The 22,227-nt window shown below is 36.9% G+C and overlaps 1 protein-coding gene across 1 annotated transcript in view; it reads right to left on the bottom strand.

The window, feature by feature from the left end:
- Positions 1-22,227, bottom strand: part of FAM117B (family with sequence similarity 117 member B) — an 83,094-nt gene that overhangs the window by 32,124 nt on the left and 28,743 nt on the right. Inside the window, exon 2 of the mRNA XM_059053380.2 lies at positions 5,129-5,280. Within this exon, the coding sequence (XP_058909363.1) occupies positions 5,129-5,280 (152 nt within the window). The remainder of the gene's footprint in view (positions 1-5,128; positions 5,281-22,227) is intronic.

The raw sequence follows: 22,227 nt of genomic DNA, 5'->3' as shown, positions 1-22,227 counted from the left end.
AGAAATGCAAACCAAAACTATAATGAGGTATCACTTCACACCAGTCAGAACGGCCATCATCAAGAAATCTACAAACAGTAAATGTTAGAGAGGGTGTGGAGAAAAGGGAACCCTCCTACATTGTTGGTGGGAATGTAAATTGGTACAGCCACTATGGAGAACATAATGGAGGGTCCTTTAAAAACTAAAAATAGAGCTACCATATGATCCAGCAAAACCAATCCTGGGCTTATATCTGGAGAAAACCATAATTCGAAAAGATACATGTACCCCAGTGTTCACTGGAGCATATAAGCACTATTTACAATAGCCAGGATATGGAAGCAACCTAAATGTCCATCAACGGAGGAATGGACAAAGAAGATGTGATATATATATATATGCAATGGAATATTACTCAGCCATAAATAAGAATGAAATAATGCCATGTGCACCAACACAGATGGACCTAGAGATGTCATACTGAGCAAAGTAAGTCAGACAGAGAAAGACAAATATCATGATATTGCTTATATGTGGAATCTAAAAAAATGGTGCAAACAAATCTACTCACAAAACAGAAACAGTCACAGATGTAGAAAACAAACTTATGGTTACCAAGGGGCATGGGGGGGAGGGATAAATGGGAGAATGGGATTGATATATGCACACTACTATATGCAAAACAGATAATTAATTAGAACCTACTATTTAGCACAGGGAACTCTACTCAGTACTATGTAATGACCTATATGGGAAGAGAATCTAAAAAAGAGCGGATATATGTGTATGTATAACTGAGTCACATTGCTGTACAGCAGAAACACAACATTAAAAATCAACTATACGCCAATAAAAATTAATTTAAAAAATAAAAATAAAAATGGTTAAAGAAAAAAGTATTAGACCAACAAATAAATGCAGGAAGAATGACAACAGAGTTAGAAAGTCATCATTTGGAACTACTACAGTAATTGCTGATTCAAGCAAGAATCATCAACGAATGCCAAAACCAATGCATGAAAGCTTGTTGGGGAACAGGATATTTACAGTCTCAAATATTCCCCCACAGACTATGTACATACAGTTACAAAGAGAATCTGGTGGGTCAAACTTAACATTACTGACATTGGGCACCTCTTGATGCACATGCACAGAGAGGAACACACAACACATATAGTACTCCTGCCAAAAATGTTATTACTGAATCTAATAGTTTAAAAAACAGATAAACCCAGGCTGAGAAGATTCAACAAAAATACTAGCTTGCACTCTTAAAAATATCAATGTCATGGGCTTCCCTGGTGGCGCAGTGGTTGAGAATCCACCTGCCGATGCAGGGGACACGGGTTCGTGCCCTGGTCCCGGAAGATCCCACGTGCCGCGGAGCGGCTGGCCCCGTGAGCCATGGACGCTGAGCCTGCGCGTCCGGAGCCTGTGCTCCGCAACGGGAGAAGCCACAACAGTGAGAGGCCCGCGTACCGCAAAAAAAAAAAAAAAAAAAATCAATGTCATGAAAGACAAAGAAGAGCTGAGAAACTGTTCCAGAGTAAAGGATTCTAAAGAAATATGATATCTAAATGCCACGTGTGCTCCTTCACTGGGTCCTAGCTTATGGGAGAAACTGCTACAGATAACATCATTGGGGAAACTGCAAAAAAATGTGTCTATGTATCGCATACTAAACAGTAGCACTGTATCAATGATAAATCTCCTGAATTTAATAATTACTTTGGTAATATTTTTTAAGTCTTTGTTCATATACATCCTGAAGTATCTGAGAAGAGTCAGAATTTCTGTAAATTATTAAAAATTAGCTAATAATAACAGTAATAATAACAATTATATACACACAAAGAAAACAAAATATGCAAAAATGTTTATTGGTAAACACAGATGAGGAGTATAGGGTGTTCAGTCTACTACTCTTGGGACTCTTCTATAAAACTTGGGACGCTTTTCCCAAATAAAAAGTTTTTAAAAATTAGAGAAATTACTAAAGATATTAATTTTAAGTATAAAAATTCAAGGAAAAGCAAAGGAATATAAAAGTCTCCTATAGATTTAAGAACAAATTAAAGATGAGAACAAGAATATTAGTTGGTAAGGTAAAAATAAGCATAAAGAGCAAAAGACAGCTTTGTTAATTTCAGTGATAAGATGTTCAGGCAGGAAAAAATACTCAGAAAAATCATTAATTTTACTTAAACTCCTACTTCAAAAGATAATTGCTTTCTTTGTTCAACTAAGAAGCTGTGCCTTTATTATAAGACACTCAGGTATTAATAAAAAGTAAAATTGAGTTTTAATTAAGCATGTTTCAATTTTGTTCAATTTTACATTGTATACTGGAAAGTTATTATGCATCTTCTAATGTATCAGGCACTAGACTAGGTACTGGAGTTAGAGAGTTTTTATTCTCAAAGAGTTTTTTCTAGGACAGAAGGAATAAATAGCCAATTATGATATGTGATGACTGAGGTTCCCTAAGAAAGGCACCTAATCCAGACCTGGAAGGACAGGGAAAGTAGATAGGCAAGGTTCTATAGGATCAGGGGAGGCTGCTATAAGCATCAGAGTGTAAGCTGTCCAGGCAAATGGTGGGAAAGCATTCCAAACAAAAGAAAAAACAGGAACACCAGTCAAGTGGTAGCCAGAGCTAGGTCACAGCAAGTTGCTGAAAAGACTTACTGAAATGCTTCTACAGATCAAGGGGCTCCCAACGGCTTATAATAATGTATATTCTTACCAGTAAGACAAAATATCTCAACCCACTGAACCTGAAACTGCAGAGCAAAGAAAGAGAGAGGGTTGCAGAAATGTTCAAGGAAATGCACCCACACTAATTTAAACACGACCTGTGGATTAAGTAGAAAGCAAGTAGAGACTGTATTCATTTCCTTTTTTAAAAAATTTTTATATTGGGGCATAGCTGATTAACAATGTTGTGTTAGTTTTTAATTTTATATTGGAGCATAGCTGATTAACGATGTTGTGTACAGCACAGTGATTCAGTTATACATATACATGTATCTAGTCTTTTTCAAATTCTACTGTATAGCACAGAGAATGCTGCTCAATATTCTGTTAATAACCAAAGTGGGAAAAGAATCTGTATTCATTTTCTATACAACGTGCCCTAATCTCAGCAAAGTTACAGATTTTGAATAAATGCAGAGTTCTACAGAACTCTTTGGTTTAAAAAGTCACAATTTCAGAAAAGATTCATTACTTTTAATGAGTACAGACTCTGCATTTTCATTTCCATAGTTGTGAATGAAGTATAACCCTCAAGGTAATTTCGAATCCCAAGCATCTACCCTAACAATGGGGCTCAGTTTCAAGAGTATGAGAACAGAAAACAAACTAAGTCCACCAGGAACATCTGGAATTCCAGAAACCAGTATGTAAATCCAAAAAACACTGCAAAGTGTATTTACTTGGTCTTGTAAAAGGATATTCTCTCACAAAGTGCTGAGATCAAGCAACCATCAGTGGTGTAAATTTGAAGTCTAAATCAAGATGTACCTTAGCTGGTTTTCAACAATCAGTATAAAGAATCTTTTAACTCTTTAAATGATTTTCTTTCTTCACTAGCCATAAAGCTTTAACTGTTCTGCTCATTTAGTCCTTTGCAAATATTCCTTGAGTGCTTATTTCATCAGGTACAGTACTAAGTCCTGAGGATGAAAATACAGAAATCAACAAGCCAGACACAGTTCCTGCCTTCATGGGAGCACCATCTAATGAATATAAGAAACATTAAATAAATGACTAGACAAATATTTAATTAATTATAATTGTACTAATTTGCTATGACAGAAACTACACCTAACTGAGACGCATCATCAACTGGCTCTATGATTTTGGACTTCAGTTTCCTCATCTATAAGACTAGGAGGTACATCAAATGATCTCTTAATATATTTTTAATTAAAATTTTTATAAATTTAAAAGTACAGAGCTTCCCTGGTGGCGCAGTGGTTGGGAGTCCGCCTGCCGATGCGGGGGGCGCAGGTTCGTGCCCGGGTCCGGAAGGATCCCGCGTGCCGCGGAGCGGCTGGGCCCGTGGGCCGTGGCCTCTGGGCCTGTGCGTCGGGGGCCTGTGCTCCGCGGCGGGAGGGGCCGCAGCGGTGAGGGGCCCGCGTACCACACACACACAAAAAAAAAGTACAAAACTTTGCTTTCAGAGTCCCTTTGTCAGGATATTTACATTTACAGACTCTACCAGCAATAGCATATAATCCCCATCTTGCAACACATGAAGATTTGTGGGCACAAAAATATAAGGTTGGATGGAAACTAAAGTAATCTTTACTGTAACAGATTTTTAAGTCCAAATTCCATATATTAAATATATTGTGATGTTCTGAACTGACTATAAAGAGTAAGTGAGAGGGGAATTCCCTGCCAGTCCAGTGGTTAGGACTCTGCACTTTCACTGTCAGGGCCCAGATTTGATCCCCGGTTGGGGTACTAAGCCACAGGCAAAAAAAAAAAAAAAAAAAAGTAAGTGGGAGAAAAGTATGTGCATATATTATCTGTATGTATCGGAATTACTTTGGGTATTGTTTAAAATGCACATTCCCTAAAACAGACCTACTAGAGCATGGACTTGAGGATATGGGGAGGGGGAAGGGTAAGCTGTGATGATGTGAGAGAGTGGCAGGGACATATACACACTACCAAATGTAAGTTAGATAGCTGGTGGGAAGCTGCCACATAGCACAGGGAGTTCACCTCTGTGCTTTGTGACCACCTAGAGGGGTGGGATAAGGAGGGTGGGAGGGAGGGTGACGCAAGAGGGAAGAGATGGAAACATATGTATATGTATAACTGATTCACTTTGTTGTAAAGGAGAAACTAACACACTATTGTAAAACAGTTATACTCAAATAAAGATGTTAAAAAAATTTTTTTTAATTTAAAAAAAATAATAAAAATAAAATGCACATTCCCAAGCCTCAACCAAAACCTACTAGAGAATATCTGAAGGTCAAGCCTGGGGATCTGCACTCTTGATAAGTTTCCCAGATAATATTAATACACACTAATATTTTACGAATTTGAGCACAGAGTAGAACAAATAATATTATGAGAAATGGTTTTAGAGTGAAACAGTTCAAGATAAGAACTGTAATAACCCTACCTGTGTGGCCTTGTCCCGCATGCAAGGAGCAGCTTGCCCATGACCATCACGAGGCCAGTGCCCTGCAAGGTACGGAGCAGCAAGTGTATCCAGGGAGGAGGTACGGCGGATGATGCTAGAAGGGCTGGAGGAAGGCGGTCTTGCTTTGTCACCTAGAATTAAGACAAATACATTTATTTTAAAAATAGATTAGGAAGGAAACAAAGTAGAAACTATGCAGAGGTTCTCCAACTTAAATACAAAAAGTGAGTAATAAAAAGAATAAGCTATTGATTCACACAAACTTTGATGAATCTCCAGAGAATTATACTGAGTAAAAATAGTCAATATCAAATGCTTACCTGCTGTATGATTTCATTTGTACATTTTTGAAATGAGGAACTTTTAGAAATGGAAGAAAGATCAGTGGTTCCAGGGGTCCACTAATAGATAGGGGAGGGAAGGTGAAGTGGCAGGAGAGAAGTAGGTGTTATAAAAGGGCAACATGCGGGACCCTGGTGATAGGGAACTATTCAGTATCTTGACTGTGGTGGTGGATATACAAACATACAAAGGAGATTAAGCAGTATAGAATTCAACACACACACAAACAAGTACAAGTAAAACTGAAGAAATCTGATAAGAGCAGTGGATTGTACAATGTCAAAATACTATAGAGTTCTACAAAATGTTATCACTGGAGAAAGAAGGGCAAAGTGTACAAAAGATCTCCGCGTTATTTCTTACAACTACAGTAATCTCTACAAATAAAAAAGAAAATAAGACAAATGTATATCTATCCATTTAAAAAATGTTCATCTTGGTTTTAAGATTAAGTAGGTATAATATGTAAAATACTCATTACACCACCTATACTCAAAAGGATATAAGGCAGCTAAGATAAAGTTACTGGTGAAATTCCATTTTAATTAGCTCTGTAAGGCACATATCTTAATTTTTGTTACAATAAATAGACTGTAAGAAACCATACTAACCAGCCTATAGGAGCTATACTTAAAGCCACATATGCAAATATATTTTCCATTTCAAGCTACAGGATATGTATTTAGATATAAGCCAAAAATAAAAACTAAAAACAAAACAAACAAACAAAAAAACTAGAGGTAATGGGAAGTTAAAGGTGATGTATAAAAAACAGTCTCATATCTCCATTTTTTTTGGGGGGGAAAGGAGAAGGCAATAGGCTTAACTAATTTATGCTTTAAAAATTAAAAAATTAAGGGACTTCCCTGGCGGTCCAGTGGTTATGACTCCATACTTCCACTGCAGGGAGCATGGGTTCAATCCCTGGTTGGGGAACTAAGGTTCCACATGCCATGTGGCGCAGCCAAAATAATAATAATAATAAATTAAAATTAAAAAATTAAGGGGTTTAAAAATATCAAACAAATATATGCGTGAGTAGGATTATATTATAATATTATCACTCTAGCTCTATATGATAACAAATACCTTGTTCTTCTTAAGGCCATATATGAAAACACTTTAAGACACCTCTCTTCTACTTATATTATTTCTTTTTTTTTTCTTAATAAGGGTCTTATATAGTTACAAGTATAAAAGTTCAGTTGCTGGTTATGTGACCCAAATAACAAAAGATTCAATTCCACCAAGATAATACTTTTAGCAGCTGTGTTGCTGATAGTCATAAAAGTTGTTTCACAAGATGTGCCTCAGATACATAATTTGTTTTAAAAACGGCACAACTATTTCACTACAACAATGCCTAATTGTTTCAAATGCTAGCCATCTCTGCACACAGTCTTCCTCTTACAGTTAAACACAAAATACAGTACATACCCATAAGTTCAAGGAAGCATGTACCCACATTATTAACTATGACAAGTGAAAAGCAATAAATATACATGTTCACGATTTTTCCTCTAAAAAATTGATCTCTACTGGGATAGTCACAAGAAGATTGTTCTTGGCCACCAAAAAAAAAAAAAAACAGGCACACACACTATGTAAACTGGTGTATATTCATTAAAATCAAATTGTTAAAAGCTGTCTGACACTTTTCTTCCCTGACTATAACATTGCTTCAGTCACCCACCAGTGCACTGATCAAACAGAACTTACTAACAGGTCTGATTCCATTTTCAAGATTTTAAATTGTCCAAGTGCTGACTTTTCAACCAGGCCTCCTAAGACCATTAGATTTTCTATAACAAAATGGAGAACAGAAAAGTTATACATGGTCACATGTAAAAATACTAAACATTTTCTCTTTTGAACTCCCTTCATTTAGACATTTTTAAGGGTCTGTGAGCCAGCACTAAGCCCTAGAAATTAAAAATACTAAGTTACAGCCTGCCATAAAGAACAGAGTCTACATCTAGCTTGTCATCATTCCATTTCAATCCAAGTTTCCCAAATTGACAAGGTTTGGTGCGTAATTATGAGGGAGTTTAAGGGAAAGGAGGGAGCCTCAAAGAGTCAAAGATGACTCAGAATCCCAACCTACATGAACAAAGGCTGTATTTACAAGGAAGTCCAGAGGAAGAAACTCTTTGACAGCTAACAAGATCCTTCATGATCTGGCTTCTCCAGCCTTCCTTTCTTGCCTACACTGCCCCAAATCCCCATCACGCTGAACGACTTGCAGTTCCCAACATGTGCCAGATCCTGCATGCCTACAGGCTTTTGCCTCTGCCTACATAATCCTCATATCCCTTTCCTGGGTTTGGCTACTTCATGTTTAATCTTTCAAACTTCAGTCTGGATGTCTGAACTGAAATTGAAAATTCAGTTCAAATGTTTCCTTTGGAAAATCTTCCTTGAACAAGCCACTCAAACCCAAGAAACACATCAACATCTGGGTCAAAAGCCCTCCTGTGTGCTGCCATAGCACGGTTCACTGAAATGGTCTCTTGACTGTCCCAGTGCTCTAGGAGAGAGTAAGATTTTGAAGGGCAGGAATTTTACTCCCCCCACCAATCGAATGATTAAAATAATACCTGACATATATGAAGAGAAGAGAACGACTTCTAATGTTTCTATCAGCAAGGGCAGGTGCATGCAATGAATTCAGATACTCTTTTGTTAACCCAAAGTAAATCAACAAAAACTAATACTGCACAGTATCACTTATATGTAGAATCTTTTTTCAAAAATCAAACTCATAGAAACAGAGAGTAGGAAAAGTGATTGCCAGGGGTATGGGGAAAACAGGGAAAGGCTGATGAAAGGGTATAAAGTTTCAGCTATAAAATGAATAAATAAGGTCTGAGGTGTAAATGTATAACATGGTGACTACAGTTGATAACACTATATTGTATAAGTGAAATCTGCTAAGAGAGCAGAACTTAAATGTTCTCTCACACAAACAAGAAAAGATAGATAAGTGTGGTGATGGATGTGTTAATGAACTAGATGGGAGAAATCATTTCACAGTGCTTAAATATATTAAATCCTTATGAGGTATGCTTTATATATCTTACAATTTTATTTATCAATTATACCTAAACAAAGCTGAGAAAAAGTAACTCAAAACAACAGAAGTTCAAACTTGACTTTGTTCTTTAAAAATCAAGTCTTAAAAGAAGTTAGCTACAGCTGCGTGTGGCATTAAAAATTTCAGTCAATGGCCTGGGCTCTGGAGTTCAGAACTCCCCAACCATCTGCATCAGTTCAGCTAGTTCCTGGGTAACTTCAATGGCAGTAGTAGAGCATCCCAAACCATGACCCTTAGGTATTACATTACAAGGTTCTACAGACCTTGTTAGATTTAGGTATTTGCAGAACTTGATCAGGTATTGGCTTAAAAGATGTATTTCTTGCTATCCACAAAGTCATTTAACAAGCAGAAGGGATAAACTAGACATATGCATTTGTTCAGAAAGGGGAAAAAAATCTTTCCTTCTTCATGTATAAAAATGATGATACTTAGTATAAAGAAAACTAACAGTATTTAAAAACACACACACACACACACACACAAAATCCCAATAGGCCACCACTCAAGAGATAACCATTCTAATGAGTATTTATTTTCCAGAAATCTGTCTACACTTACACAGATGCACAATTTTATATAAATGAGGTCCCATTAGGTATACTATTACTTATTGTTGAAAAAGAAAAAGGGCATGTTGAGGACCTATTGCCACTGTAATAAATATTAATCTACAACACATCACCATTTTTAAAAATTTATTTTATTTATTTATTTATTTATTTTGGCTGTGTTGGGTCTTCGTTGCTGCATGCCGGCTTTCTCCAGTTGTGGCGAGCAGGGTCTACTCTTTGTTGCAGTGCACAGGCTTTTCATTGGCGGTGGCTTCTCTTGTTGTGAAGCACAGGCTCTAGGTGCGCGGGCTTCAGTAGCTGTGGCATGTGGGCTCAGTAGTTGTAGCTCTCAGGCTCTAGAGCGCAGGCTCAGTAGCTGTGGCGCATGGGCTTAGTTGCTCCGTGGCATGTGGGATCTTACCGGACCAGGGCTCGAACCCGTGTCCCCTGCAATGGCAGGCGGATTCCTAACCACTGCGCCACCAGGGAAGTCCCCACATCACCATTTTTTTTTCTTTTTTTAGATGTTGGGGGTAGAAGTTTATTAATTTATTTATTTTTGCTGTGTTGGGTCTTCATTTTTGTGTGAGGGCTTTCTCTAGTTGTGGCAAGCAGGGGCCACTCTTCATCGCAGTGTGCAGGCCTCTCACTATTGCGGCCTCTCTTGTTGCGGGACACAGGCTCCAGATGCGCAGGCTCAGTAGTTGTGGCTCACGGGTCTAATTGCTCCACGGCATGTGGGATCTTCCCAGACCAGGGCTCGAACCCATGTCCCCTGCATTAGCAGGCAGATTCTCAACCACTGCACCACCAGGGAAGCCCACATCACCATTTTTAATAGCTGAACAGTATCCTATTGAATGGATACATCATAACTTAATCCCATATTGATGGACATTTTCAGTGGCAGATATATATCCTTTTATGTTTAATTAAGCATCTCAATTTTTTTTTTCCAAAAGGATGTAGTTTATTCACATTCTGGCAAAAACATTTCAGGAATAAAATAAGTGGGCAAAAAGAAGAGCCAACTGGGCAGACCACACACCCCCGCAGCCTGTCCGCTTCCTGTCATTTCCACATCAAATCTCTCTGAGGCATGTGAATCAGAACTTCTGGGGTCTTAGCTCTTCACAGGACACTTTGGATTTTATTTTAAGCCTAAAAGACAGTAGTCTGTCTCCATTCTTGTTCTTTGGAATTTTTCAGTCTTAAAGAAAACTCAAATTGGGGCACCCTTCTCTCATGTTAAAATATTCCAATCACACAAATATTACGAAGATAGCACCTCTTTGAACTGAGGGAGGGGGCTGCTGACAAATGGGGGTAGCAGAAAATTCTGAAAAACCGCAGTAGTAAGAGAAAACCTGAGCTGTTTTCTTCCAGTGTCTCTGATACCCACATGTGGTAGCTCCTCCATCCTCAGGCAGCTGACAGGCCTGCCTCCCAGCCACCTCAACCTTCACCACTTGATGTCTCAGCTGTTAGCAGGATGCGCTGGGCCCTAGTATGCGGTATGCAGGGCTTCCTGGACTCGGGAGGGAGTCAGTACCATCCAGCCACTCCTGGTACAGTTCCTGCACGTGGGCACTGGTCTCCAGGAGCCACACGGGGATGTCAGCGTGGATGCCTTTCATCTTCTGCAGCAGGGCCTTGTCTGTGCACCCACCCTGTCTGGGCTTGACCTCTGTCATTAAGGCATCCCCCGGCACAGGTGAGGACCTCCACAAAGTAGAATTATCTTAATTATCTCTTTATGAAAAAATTTCTAGACATCAAATTTTATATCCAAGGATATATATATACACATTAAAATTTTAAGTACTGCCAAATTGCCTTCCACCAGAAAGGATTTTGCCCTCACAAGAATACTCATTTGCCCACATTCTGAAGTACCTTTTAAATATATATATATATATATATATATATATATATATACTTTTTTTTTTGTATGTATATATATAAATTTTTTTTTTTCGCTGCGTTGGGTTTGTTGCTGTGCGTGGGGCTTTTCTAGTTGCAGCAAGTGGGGACTACTCTTCATTGCGGTCTGCAGGCTTCTCCCTGCGGTGGCTTCTCTTGTTATGGAGTACAGGCTCTAGGCACATGGGCTTCAGTAGTTATGGCACGTGGGCTCAGCAGTTGTGGCTCGCAGGCTCTAGAGATCAGGCTCAGTAGTTGTGGCACACAGGCTTAGTTGCTCTGCAGCACGTGAGATCTTCCCAGATCAGGGCTCGAACCCATGTCCCCTGCATTGGCAGGCAGATTCGTAACCACTGCGCCACCAGGGAAGCCCCCTCTGAAGTATTTGTCAATTTTTTCCAATCTTCCCAAAGATTAAAAATATCATTTTATTTGCATTTCAATTATTCACTTCCATAATATTAATTTTACTGGCAATTTATATTTCTTTTATACATTACTAGTATTTTTTAAATATTAACCATAATCTCTTTTTCTAATCTTAAAGAGATCTTTCCTTCTGATGAAGAAAATTTTTTTGGCTGTGCTGTGTGGCTTGCAGGAGGGATCTTAGTTCCCCAACCAGGGATTGAACTCAGTCCCTCCGCAGTGAAAGCAGCAGTGAAAGCACAGAGTCCCAACCACTGGACCACCAGGGAATTCCCAAGAAACATTTAAATTGAGGGAGATTCCTTTGATTTCATTTTAGCTTCCTTTTCTTTTATTAAATTCTAGTAAAATTCAACGTAGCTGATTTTTATCTTAATTAGCACACACAGTATGATTAAATTCTTATAAAAGTATATGCCTATTCATCCACTGTCTAAACTTCCTCCTCCTACACACACACACTTAAAATGTCTCTGGAAAGAAATATAAAAAACTGATGACAATGGCTACCTCCAGAAAGGGGAACTGGATGGCTGGCAGACAAAGAGGTACAAGGGAGATATTTCACTGTCTAATTATACCTTTCAAATTTTACATGTGAACTTATTACCTATATTTTAGAAACTCATATTCTTTGATTCAACAACTCTCTATCTAAGCATGTAAATAGAATAATTAAATGTGGAAAAGGGCTTTAAATTCAAAGACATTCATAACATTTGCAATAGTAAATACCATAAATAATATGTCCAAAATTGGAGGTTAAGGAAATGGATGGAAAATATATAATGGAATATTAAAGATATTAAAAACTATGTTTTGAAATGATAAACTTACAAGACAACTTATTTATAATCTATTAAGGGAAATGTAGGAAAAAAGTATGTGTTTCCATCATTTATTTCTAACTTCGTATCTTCTTCAGTTATTTCCATGTTTCTTCCTCAGTTAACTTTTCAACTAAGTTTTCAATGAAACATTAACAGATAATGTAAGAATAACTGTTGCAGGCATAGTAGTACCAAATTAATAAATTAACCCTAGTAAGAACTAAATGATTAATTTAATCAGACTGATTTTCTATAGACATGGTATCAAAAAAAGGTCTAGGCATTTAAAAATCTAATTAAATTTAAAAATCTAATTTACAATAGCCAGGACATGGAAGCAACCTACATGTTCATCGACAGAGGAATGGATAAAGAAGATGTGGCACATATATACAATGGAATATTACTCAGCCACAAAAAAGAATGAAATAATGCCATTTTTAGCAACATGGATGGACCTAGAGATTGTCATACTGAGTGAAGTAAGGCAGACACAGAAAAGAAAAATACTATATGATATTGCTTGTATGTAAAAAAGGGTACAAATGAACTTATCTACAAAAACAGAAATAGAGTTACAGATGTAGAAAACAAACTTATGGTTACTGCGGTTAAGGGGGGAAGAGGGATAAACTGGAAGATTGGGATTGACATATACACACTACTATATAAAAAACAGATAACTAATAAGGACCTACTGTATAACACAGGGAACTCTACTCAATACTCTGTAATGGCCTCTATGGGAAAAAGAATCTAAAAAAGAGTGGATATATGTATATGTATAACTGAGTCACTTTGCTGTACAGCAGAAACTAACACAACATTAAAAATCAGGGCTTCCCTGGTGGTGCAGTGGTTGAGAGTCTGCCTGCTGATGCAGGGGACACAGGTTCGTGCCCCAGTCCAGGAAGATCCCACATGCCGCGGAGAGGCTGGGCCTGTGAGCCATGGCCACTGAGCCTGCACATCGGAGCCTGTGCTCCGAAACGGGAGAAGCTACAACAGTGAGAGGCCCGTGTACCGCAAAGAAAAAAAAAAACAAAATCAACTACATGCCAACAAATTTTTTTTTAAAATCTATTTAGTAATCATTCTTTTTTTAAACATGAGGTTTAATTTACATAAAATAAAATTAACCCTTTTTTAGTGTACAATTTTGAAGAGTTTCGAAAAATAAATATACCCATTTAATCACCATTACAATCAAGATCTAGAATATTGCCATTACTCTAAAATGATTCCTCATGCCCTTTTGATGTCAACCTCTCCACCCTTGGGCCGAGGTAAACTCTGACCTACTCTCTCGTCAGAGGTAAGTTTTCCCTTTTTAAAAATGTCATATAAATGTAAACATATATAGTATATACTCTTTTGTGTCTGACTTCTTTCACTCAGTACAATGCCTGTGAGATTCATCATTTTGTGTATTAGCAGTTCATTCCTTTCTACTATTGCTAAAGAGTACTTCATTGAATGGAAATACATGACGGTTACTTTTGTCAACTTGACCGGGCCCATGGCGTGCCCAGATAGGTGGTTAAATATTATTCTGGGTGTGTCTGGGAGGGTGTTTCTGGATGAGACTAATATTTGAATTGCTGGACTACGTAAAGCAGATTGCCCTCCCCAACATGTATAAGCCTCATCCAATTCACAGGAGACCTGAATAGAGAAAGGCTGGGTAAGGGAAAATCTGTTCTCTCCCTGCATGACTGCCTTCAAGCCAGGACACTGGTCTTCTGCCTTCAGACCTGGACTCAGATTCAGACTCAAACTCAGCATCAGTTCTCCTGGTTCTCAGGCCTTTGGACTCAGACTGGAACTATATCACTGACACTTCTGGGTTTCCAGCTTGCAGAGACTGCAGATCGTGGCACTTCTCAACCTCCATAACCATGTGAGCCAATTCCTTATAATAAATCCCTATCTATCTACCTACCTACCTCTCTATCTAATGTGTCAACAGGATGTAAATATATATTGATATATATATGATACATACAATATATACTGTATATCCTATCAGTTATGTTTCTCTGGAGAACCCAGACAAATGCAATATACTACAATTTGGTTATCCAATAGCCTGTTGATGGACATTTGGGTTGTTTCCTGTGTTTCACTATTAAAAATAAAGCATTCCTGGACAAGTCTTTTTGTTGATATATGTTTCCATTTCTCTTGGAGAAATAGTGGAAATGCTGGGTCAAAGGATAGTAGGGTCTCACTTTTTATTTCACTGCCAAAATGTTTTCCAAACTGGTTGTACCATTTTACATTCCAACCAAGAGTACATAAGAGTTGCAATTACTCACACGCTCAACATTTAGTATTGCGAGGTTTTTTCCATTTTAGTTATTCTAGTAAATGTGTAAAGGTATCTCACTGTGGCTTTAATTTACATTTCCCCAATGACTAATGAGATTGAGCACTTTTAAGAGCTTTTTGGCCATTCATATGTTTTCTCTGGTGAGGTGTCTAATCAAATCCATTGTCCCTTTTTTAATTTGGTGATTGGCCTCAAACTGGACTCATGTATTCTGGATGCAAGTCCTTTGTCAAATATATGTATGTGAGCATTTGTGCCTAGTCTGACGTGTGTTTTAATTTTAATAATGTTTTCTGAAAAGCAATTTTAATTTCAATATTATACAATTTATCAACTACTTCTGTTAATAGTTTGTGTGCTAATAGTTCTTTGTGTCTTAAGAAATCTTTGCCTACCCCAAGATCAAGATTTGCTCCTATGTTTTCTTCTAGACATTTACCAATTTTAGCTTTCAAATTTAGATCTTTGATCCATTTAGATTTTGTTTTTGTGTATAGTTTGAGGAAAGGGCCAAAGATTATCCCCTCTACCATCTGTTTCAGAACCATCTGTTGAATCTTTACTGAAATGTGTGGGCTATTTCTAGATGTTCTGTTCTACTGATCTCTCTGTTCACAGGCAGTAGAGTATAAGCTTGCCAACTGTAATTATTATTTTTCACTATTGTTTTGACTATTTGCATTTCAACATAAATTTTAGGTCTTTGCATTTTCATGTAAGTTTTAGGTTTAATAGTAAAAAATATATTTATACATATTTTTTCGTATAAATTTTAGGACCAGAATGGCAGTTATGAGAGCTGAATCCTTGGTTTGTTCTGATCTTACGAGTGTAAGATGTTAGCTGTAGGCTTACAATATACATTTATATATAATATAATAAAGCTGTCTTTTGTTCCAAAGTTCTCTTCTAGTCCTAGTTTCCTGAGTTTTTAACAGGAAAAGATGATGAATTTTGTCAGATACATGTTCTGCATAAACTGAGATAATCATGGTTTTCCTTCTTTGCTCTTAGATAACAGGCTGAAATACAGCTGATTCTCATTACTCATGGTAGTTATGTTCTATAAAGTTGTCAAGAACTGAAACAACTGCTCCTAGGAGAAATACAGGATTAGACCCCTGCAAGCCTCTGATCACATTTTCATCAACCAATCAATACATAAACTTGTTTTATGTGTGTTTCTGTTTAAAGACACCTTATTTAATATATATGACTGATTCATTAACATTGAAATCATGGCCAACAGCACTATAATTCAGGCCTGAACAAAATTTATCTTATGTATATTTTCTCCGTAAGACACATAATCATCTTCGTGTGTTTAGGAACACTAGACAGCACTTCAGCACTACAGTTGAAAGCCATTTTAAAGAAAAAAATCAACAAAAGAAAAAAATGAGAAAAATATGGCACTAAATAGACTGTGAAAAGGGTACTTGCTTACAGTATGAGAGCTGAAAGAAGGCAGAGTGCTTTGTTCGACCCCACTTGAGAATGTACACATTGGGCCACTCAAACTTCTCATGAATGTCTGTGAATGATTGCACAAATATCATGAGTTTTGATTTTGGAATTACAAATAAATTTTCACTAGTGGGAAAATTTTCAAATATGGATTTGCAAATAATAAGGATTGACTGTATATAGCTAGGTTTGGGGTTTTTTTGTTTTTTTTTTTTTACTGCTAAACCAAACTTGTACATTTGGCAGAAATTCCACTTAGTCATGATCTATCATCGTCATATTTACATTTATACTGCTGGATTCAACTTGCTGTATTTTGTTAAAGAGTTTCGTATTTGTATTCATGAAGGATATTGTCATGTACTTTTCTTACAATGTCTTTGTATGGCTTTGGTATTGGGTAATAATACCTCATGAAATAAGTTGGGAAATGTTATCTTCTATTTTCTGGAAATGTTAAAAGGCAGTTAGTATTATTTATTTCTTAGAAGTTTGATAGAATTCACCGTTGAAGCCACCTGGCCTAGAATTTTCTTTATGAGAAGGTTTTAAATTATGAATTCAATTTCTTTAATAAATATAGGGATAAAGACATTCAGATTTTCGATTTTATCTTGTGTCAGCTTTGGTGGTCTCTTTTAAGGAATTTGTCTACTTCCTCTAAGTTGTTGGATTTACTGGAATAAAGTCCACAATGATCCTTTACTATGCTTTTAATTTATATAGTATCTGTAGTAATATCCCCTCTTTCATTCCTGGCATTGGTAATTTGTATCTTTCTTTCCCTTAATCAATCTAACTAAAGGCTTATCATTTTTATTTATCTTTTCAAAGAACCAGATTTTGATTTCACTGATTTTCTCTATTTAGCAGTTTTCTAAATTCACTGATTTCTGCTCTTATCTTTATTTCCTTCCTTCTACTTACCTTGGGTTTAATTTGCTCATCTTATTCTCTTTTTAAGGTAGAAGCTTAGAAAATTATTGACTTTGGACTTTTCTTCCTTTCTAATATAAAGCATCTTTCAAAGCTATAAATTTCCCTTAGCTATATCCCCCAAAATTTATGGTATGTTTTCATTACCACTCAGTTCAAAATATTTTTAAATTTCTCTTGTGATTCTTTGCCCCTTGGATTATTTAGAAATGTTTTCTCAATTTCCAAATGTTCTGGAGAGTTTCCATATATCTTTCTGTTATTGATTTCTAATTTCACTCTCTTTTGATAAGAGAAAATGTTCTATATGATTGCATTCCTATTAAAGTTAATAAGACTTATTTTATGTCTCAGCATATGGTTTATCGTAGTGAATGTTCCATGTGCAGTGGAAAAGAATGTGTACTATGTTGTTGCTGAGTGCTCTAAAAATGCAAATTAGGTTATATTTGTTGATAATGTTGCTTAAGTCTTCTAACTGCTTACTAATTTTCTGTCTACCTGTACTATTAGTTCTGGGAAAGGAATGTTGACCTCCATTTCATGAATTTTGAAGCTTACTAATGAAAGCATACTCTTAGAATATACGTTCTTGATGAATTGACCCCCTTGTCATTATGTAATGTCCCCTTTTCCCTTATTTTTAAGTCTACTTTAAATAGTAATCAGTACTCCAGCTTTCTTATGTTCAGTTTTGTACAGTGCATGTTTTTCCATCATTTTACTTTTAACCTACCTGTTTCATTATAAAGTCTTTAGCCAAGGGGGCTTCCCTGGTGGCACAGTGGTTGAGAATCTGCCTGCTAATGCAGGGGACATGGGTTTGAGCCGTGGTCTGGGAGGATCCCACATGCCACGGAGCAACTGGGCCCATGAGCCACAGCTGCTGGGCCTGCGTGTCTGGAGCCTGTGCTCCGCAACAAGAGAGACCACGATAGTGAGAGGCCTGCGCACAGCAATGAAGAGTGGCCCCCGCTTGCCACAGCTGGAGAAAGCCCTCACACAGAAACAAAGACCCAACACAGCAAAAATAAATTAATTAATTTTAAAAAATAAGTCTTTAGCCCATATTCGGATCTTGCTCTTTGCTAAATCCAGTGTGACAATCTGTATTTTAATTAAAATGCTTAGACCACTTAATATTGATATAGTCATACCAATCTACCATCCTGCTATTTTCTATTTGTTCCACCTGTTTTATGTTCTTTTTCCCTCTTTCCCTAAGTAATTCTGGCTTGAGTATTTTTAGTGACTCATATACTCTATTGATACATTAGCTATACTTCTTTTACGTTTTGCTTGGTTGCTCTAGGGTTTCACAAAGTACATCTTATCACAGTCTACCTTCAAATAAAATTATATCACTTTACATATAGCATAAGACCCTTAGGAATGCGATGCTTTCATTGCTGCCTCCCGTCATTTGAGCTACTGCTGTCATATATTTTATGTATACATTTAATATTAATATATGTTGTTACTATTTAGCTTTAAGCAATTATCTTCTAAATAAATCAAATGATGACAAAAAAGTCTTTTATTTACTCATTTACTATTTCTGGTGTTCTTTATTCCCTTGTGTAAATCTTCCTTCCACATGAAGAACTGCCTTTAATATTTCTTGTAGTTCAAATTTGCTGGCAAAGAATTCTCTCAGATTCTGATGTGTAAAAAAGTATTTGGCCTTCATTTTGAGGGATATTTTTGCTGGGTATAAAATTCTATCTGGGTTTACAGTTTTATCTTTTAGTACTTTAACAATATCATTCCATTATGTTCTGTAATATATTATTGATATTTCAAGCAACAAATCTACCATTTTTTGTTCCTCAGTAATAAAATATTTTTTCTAGCTCCTTTAAAATTTTATTTTCTCTAACACTGGTTTTCAGCCATTTAACTATCATGTGCCTTAGTATGGTCATCTTCGTGTTTATTCTGCTTGAAATTATTGAACCTCTTGGATCAGTAGGTTTACAGTATTTATAAAGTTAGGAAATTTTTCAGTCACTATCACTTTAAACTTTTTTTTTTTTTTGCCTTCCTCCTTCTTCTGGGAGTATAATTACACCTACACTGTCTCCTAGATCACAAAACTTCTGTACAGTTTTTTTTTTAGATGTTCTTTTCTCTGTGTTTAATTTTTGGGTAGTTTCTTGCTATATCTTCAAGTTCATTGATCTTTTCTTCATCAGATAAGAAACTGCTGTTATCTCCTGTTAATCACAATCAGTGAATTTTTCATTTACTGTGTTTCTCATCTCTGCAAATTCCATTCCGTTTTTAATATTTTCATTTTCTTCTCATTACATTCATATTTTCTTTTAAATCTGAGCATTCTGAGCATATCTATAATGCCCATTTAAAAGTTTTTGTCTGCTAAGTCTATCAGCTTTGTTATTCTTAGCCTGTTTTCACTGCCTTAAGTTCTCTTGGTGTTCACATTTTCCTGATTTTAGTTATTTTTTATTGCATGCTGTACACAGTGTTATACATTTAAGTGTCTGGATTTTGTTATTTTCTTTTAAAGATTGTTGAGCTTTGTTTTGAAAGTCACTTAAGTCATTTATGGATCAGCTTGATCTTTGAAGTTTGCTATATAAATTTTAGGAAAGACTGGGGGTAGACATTACTTCAGGCTAGTTTAGTCCTACTACTAAGGCATGGACATTTGGGGGTCTCTATTGAACATACTGGATGGTCAAAAAAGCTCTCACCACTCTGGTCAGTGCTTGAGCAACTCCCCAGCTCTAGAAATTACTCAACTTTGGCTCCTCAGGCAATCCCTGCCCAGCTTCAGAGAGTTCCATTCTATATACACACATTCTACACACTTTTTTAGCAAAGGCTAAAGGAAACCTCTATGCAGATTTCTAGAACTATTTTCTACTGAGCTTCCTCTCCTCTGAAACTCTGTGCAGCAATTTTCAGCCACGTCAACCTCTCTGAACTACAGTCTCTATCTCTCCAATTAAATAAGACACCATGCCCTGAGATACCCCCTGCCTGCACCATGATCTGAAATGTGTCTTTTAGCAGAAATCCAGGGCAATTATAGCACTCACCTTACCTGTTTCCTTTTTCTTAGGAATCACATTCCCACACTGCCTGTTGTCTAAAATCTAAAAATAGCTATTTGATATCCTGTGTGCAACTTTCTAATTATTTAAGTTCAGAAACTGTTTCTCCTCATGGCAAGAAGTAGAAGTCATTTCATGTCCAAGTAATCATACTTTAAACTCAAGTGATTCCTGATGTATCCTCCAGGACTATAAACAAATCTTTTGCTTAACGAGTTGTTTTATGCATGGAACAGTTTCTGATGCATACAGAATTACATAAATAATGAGGAAAAAATGAAAATGAAAAATAATAAAGAAAAAATGAAAAACCAAAATAAAACTAGCATTTGTTGAGCAATTAATATATATCAGGCATTGTGCTAATTGCTACCATGTATTACCTCATTTAAACTATACAATAATGCTCTGAAATAGAGATACTCAATTCATTGATTCAATAAATCTTTATTAAGCACTTGTTATGAGCCCAGACTCTTCTAGATACTGGTGATACAGTAGTGAACATAAAAGTCAAAATGCACAATCTTTAGGCGTTTATTATTAATCTCACCCTCTAGATGAGGAAACTGAGGTTTAGAAAAGTTAAGTAACTTACTACCATTATACAATCAGAGCCAGAGCCAAGACTTGAGTGTAGATCTCTTTAAAACTAGACTGGCAGTCACTCAAATCAGGAAACTTGCACAAGCCTCTTAGATAGCTTCATCCACAGAGGGCAGACAGCAGAGGCAAGAAGAACTACAATCCTACAGGCTGTGGAACAAAAACCACATTCACAGCAAGACAGACAAGATTAAAAGGCAGAGGGGGGCTTCCATGGTGGCACAGTGGTTGAGAGTGTGCCTGCCAATGCAGGGGATGCGGGTTCATGCCCCGATCCAGGAAGATCCCACATGCCGCAGAGATGCTAGGCCTGTGAGCCATGGCCGCTGGGTCTGCACGTCTGGAGTCTGTGCTCCGCAATGGGAGAGGCCAAAACAGAGAGAGGGCCACGCACCGCAAAAAAAAAAAAAAAAAAAAAAAAAGGCAGAGGGCTATGTACCAGATGAAGGAACAAGATAAAACCCCAGAAAAACAACTAAATGAAGTGGAGATAGGCAACCTTCCAGAAAAAGAATTCAGAATAATGACAGTGAAGATGATCCAGGACCTTGGAAAAAGAATGGAGGAAAAGGCCGAGAAAATGCAAGAAATGTTTAACAAAGACCTAGAAGAATTAAAGAACAAACAAACAGAGATGAACAATACAATAACTGAAATGAAAACTACACTCGAAGGAATCAACAGCAGAATAACTGAGGCAGAAGACAGAATGGTGGAATTCACTGCTGTGGAACAGAATAAAGAAAAAAGAAGGAAAAGAAATGAAGACAGCCTAAGAGACCTCTGGGACAACATTAAACGCAACAACATTCACATTATAGGGGTCCCAGAAGGAGAAGAGAGAGAGAAAGGACCCGAGAAAATATTTGAAGAGATTATAGTCGAAAACTTCCCTAACATGGGAAAGGAAATAGCCACCCAAGTCCAGGAGGTGCAGAGAGTCCAATACAGGAAAAACCCAAAGAGAAACACGCCAAGACACACAGTAATCAAACTGGCAAAAATTAAAGACAAAGAAAAATTACTGAAAGCAGCAAGGGGAAAACGACAAATAACATACAAGGTAACTCCCATAAGGTTAACAGCTGATTTCTCAGCAGAAACTTTACAAGACAGAAGGGAGTGGCATGATATGCTTAAAGTGATGAAAGGGAAGACCCTACAACCAAGATTACTCTACCCGGCAAGGATCTCATTCAGATTCAATGGAGAAATCAAAAGCTTTACAGACAAGCAAAAGCTAAGAGAATTCAGCACCACCAAACCAGCTCTACAACAAATGCTAAAGGAACTTCTCTAAGTGGGAAACACAAGAGAAGAAGAGGACCTACAAAAACAAACCCCAAACAATTAAGAAAATGGTAATAGAAATACACATGTCGATAATTACCTTAAATGTAAATGGATTAAATGCTCCAACCAAAAGACACAGGCTTGCTGTATGGATACAAAAACAAGACCCATATATATGCTGTCTCCAAGATA

Source organism: Kogia breviceps, chromosome 2 (genome assembly GCF_026419965.1).
Source record: "Kogia breviceps isolate mKogBre1 chromosome 2, mKogBre1 haplotype 1, whole genome shotgun sequence".
Taxonomy (NCBI): Eukaryota; Metazoa; Chordata; class Mammalia; order Artiodactyla; family Physeteridae; genus Kogia; species Kogia breviceps.
Note: the sequence above shows the minus strand (reverse complement) of the source record. Positions and strands in the feature narration are given on the sequence as shown.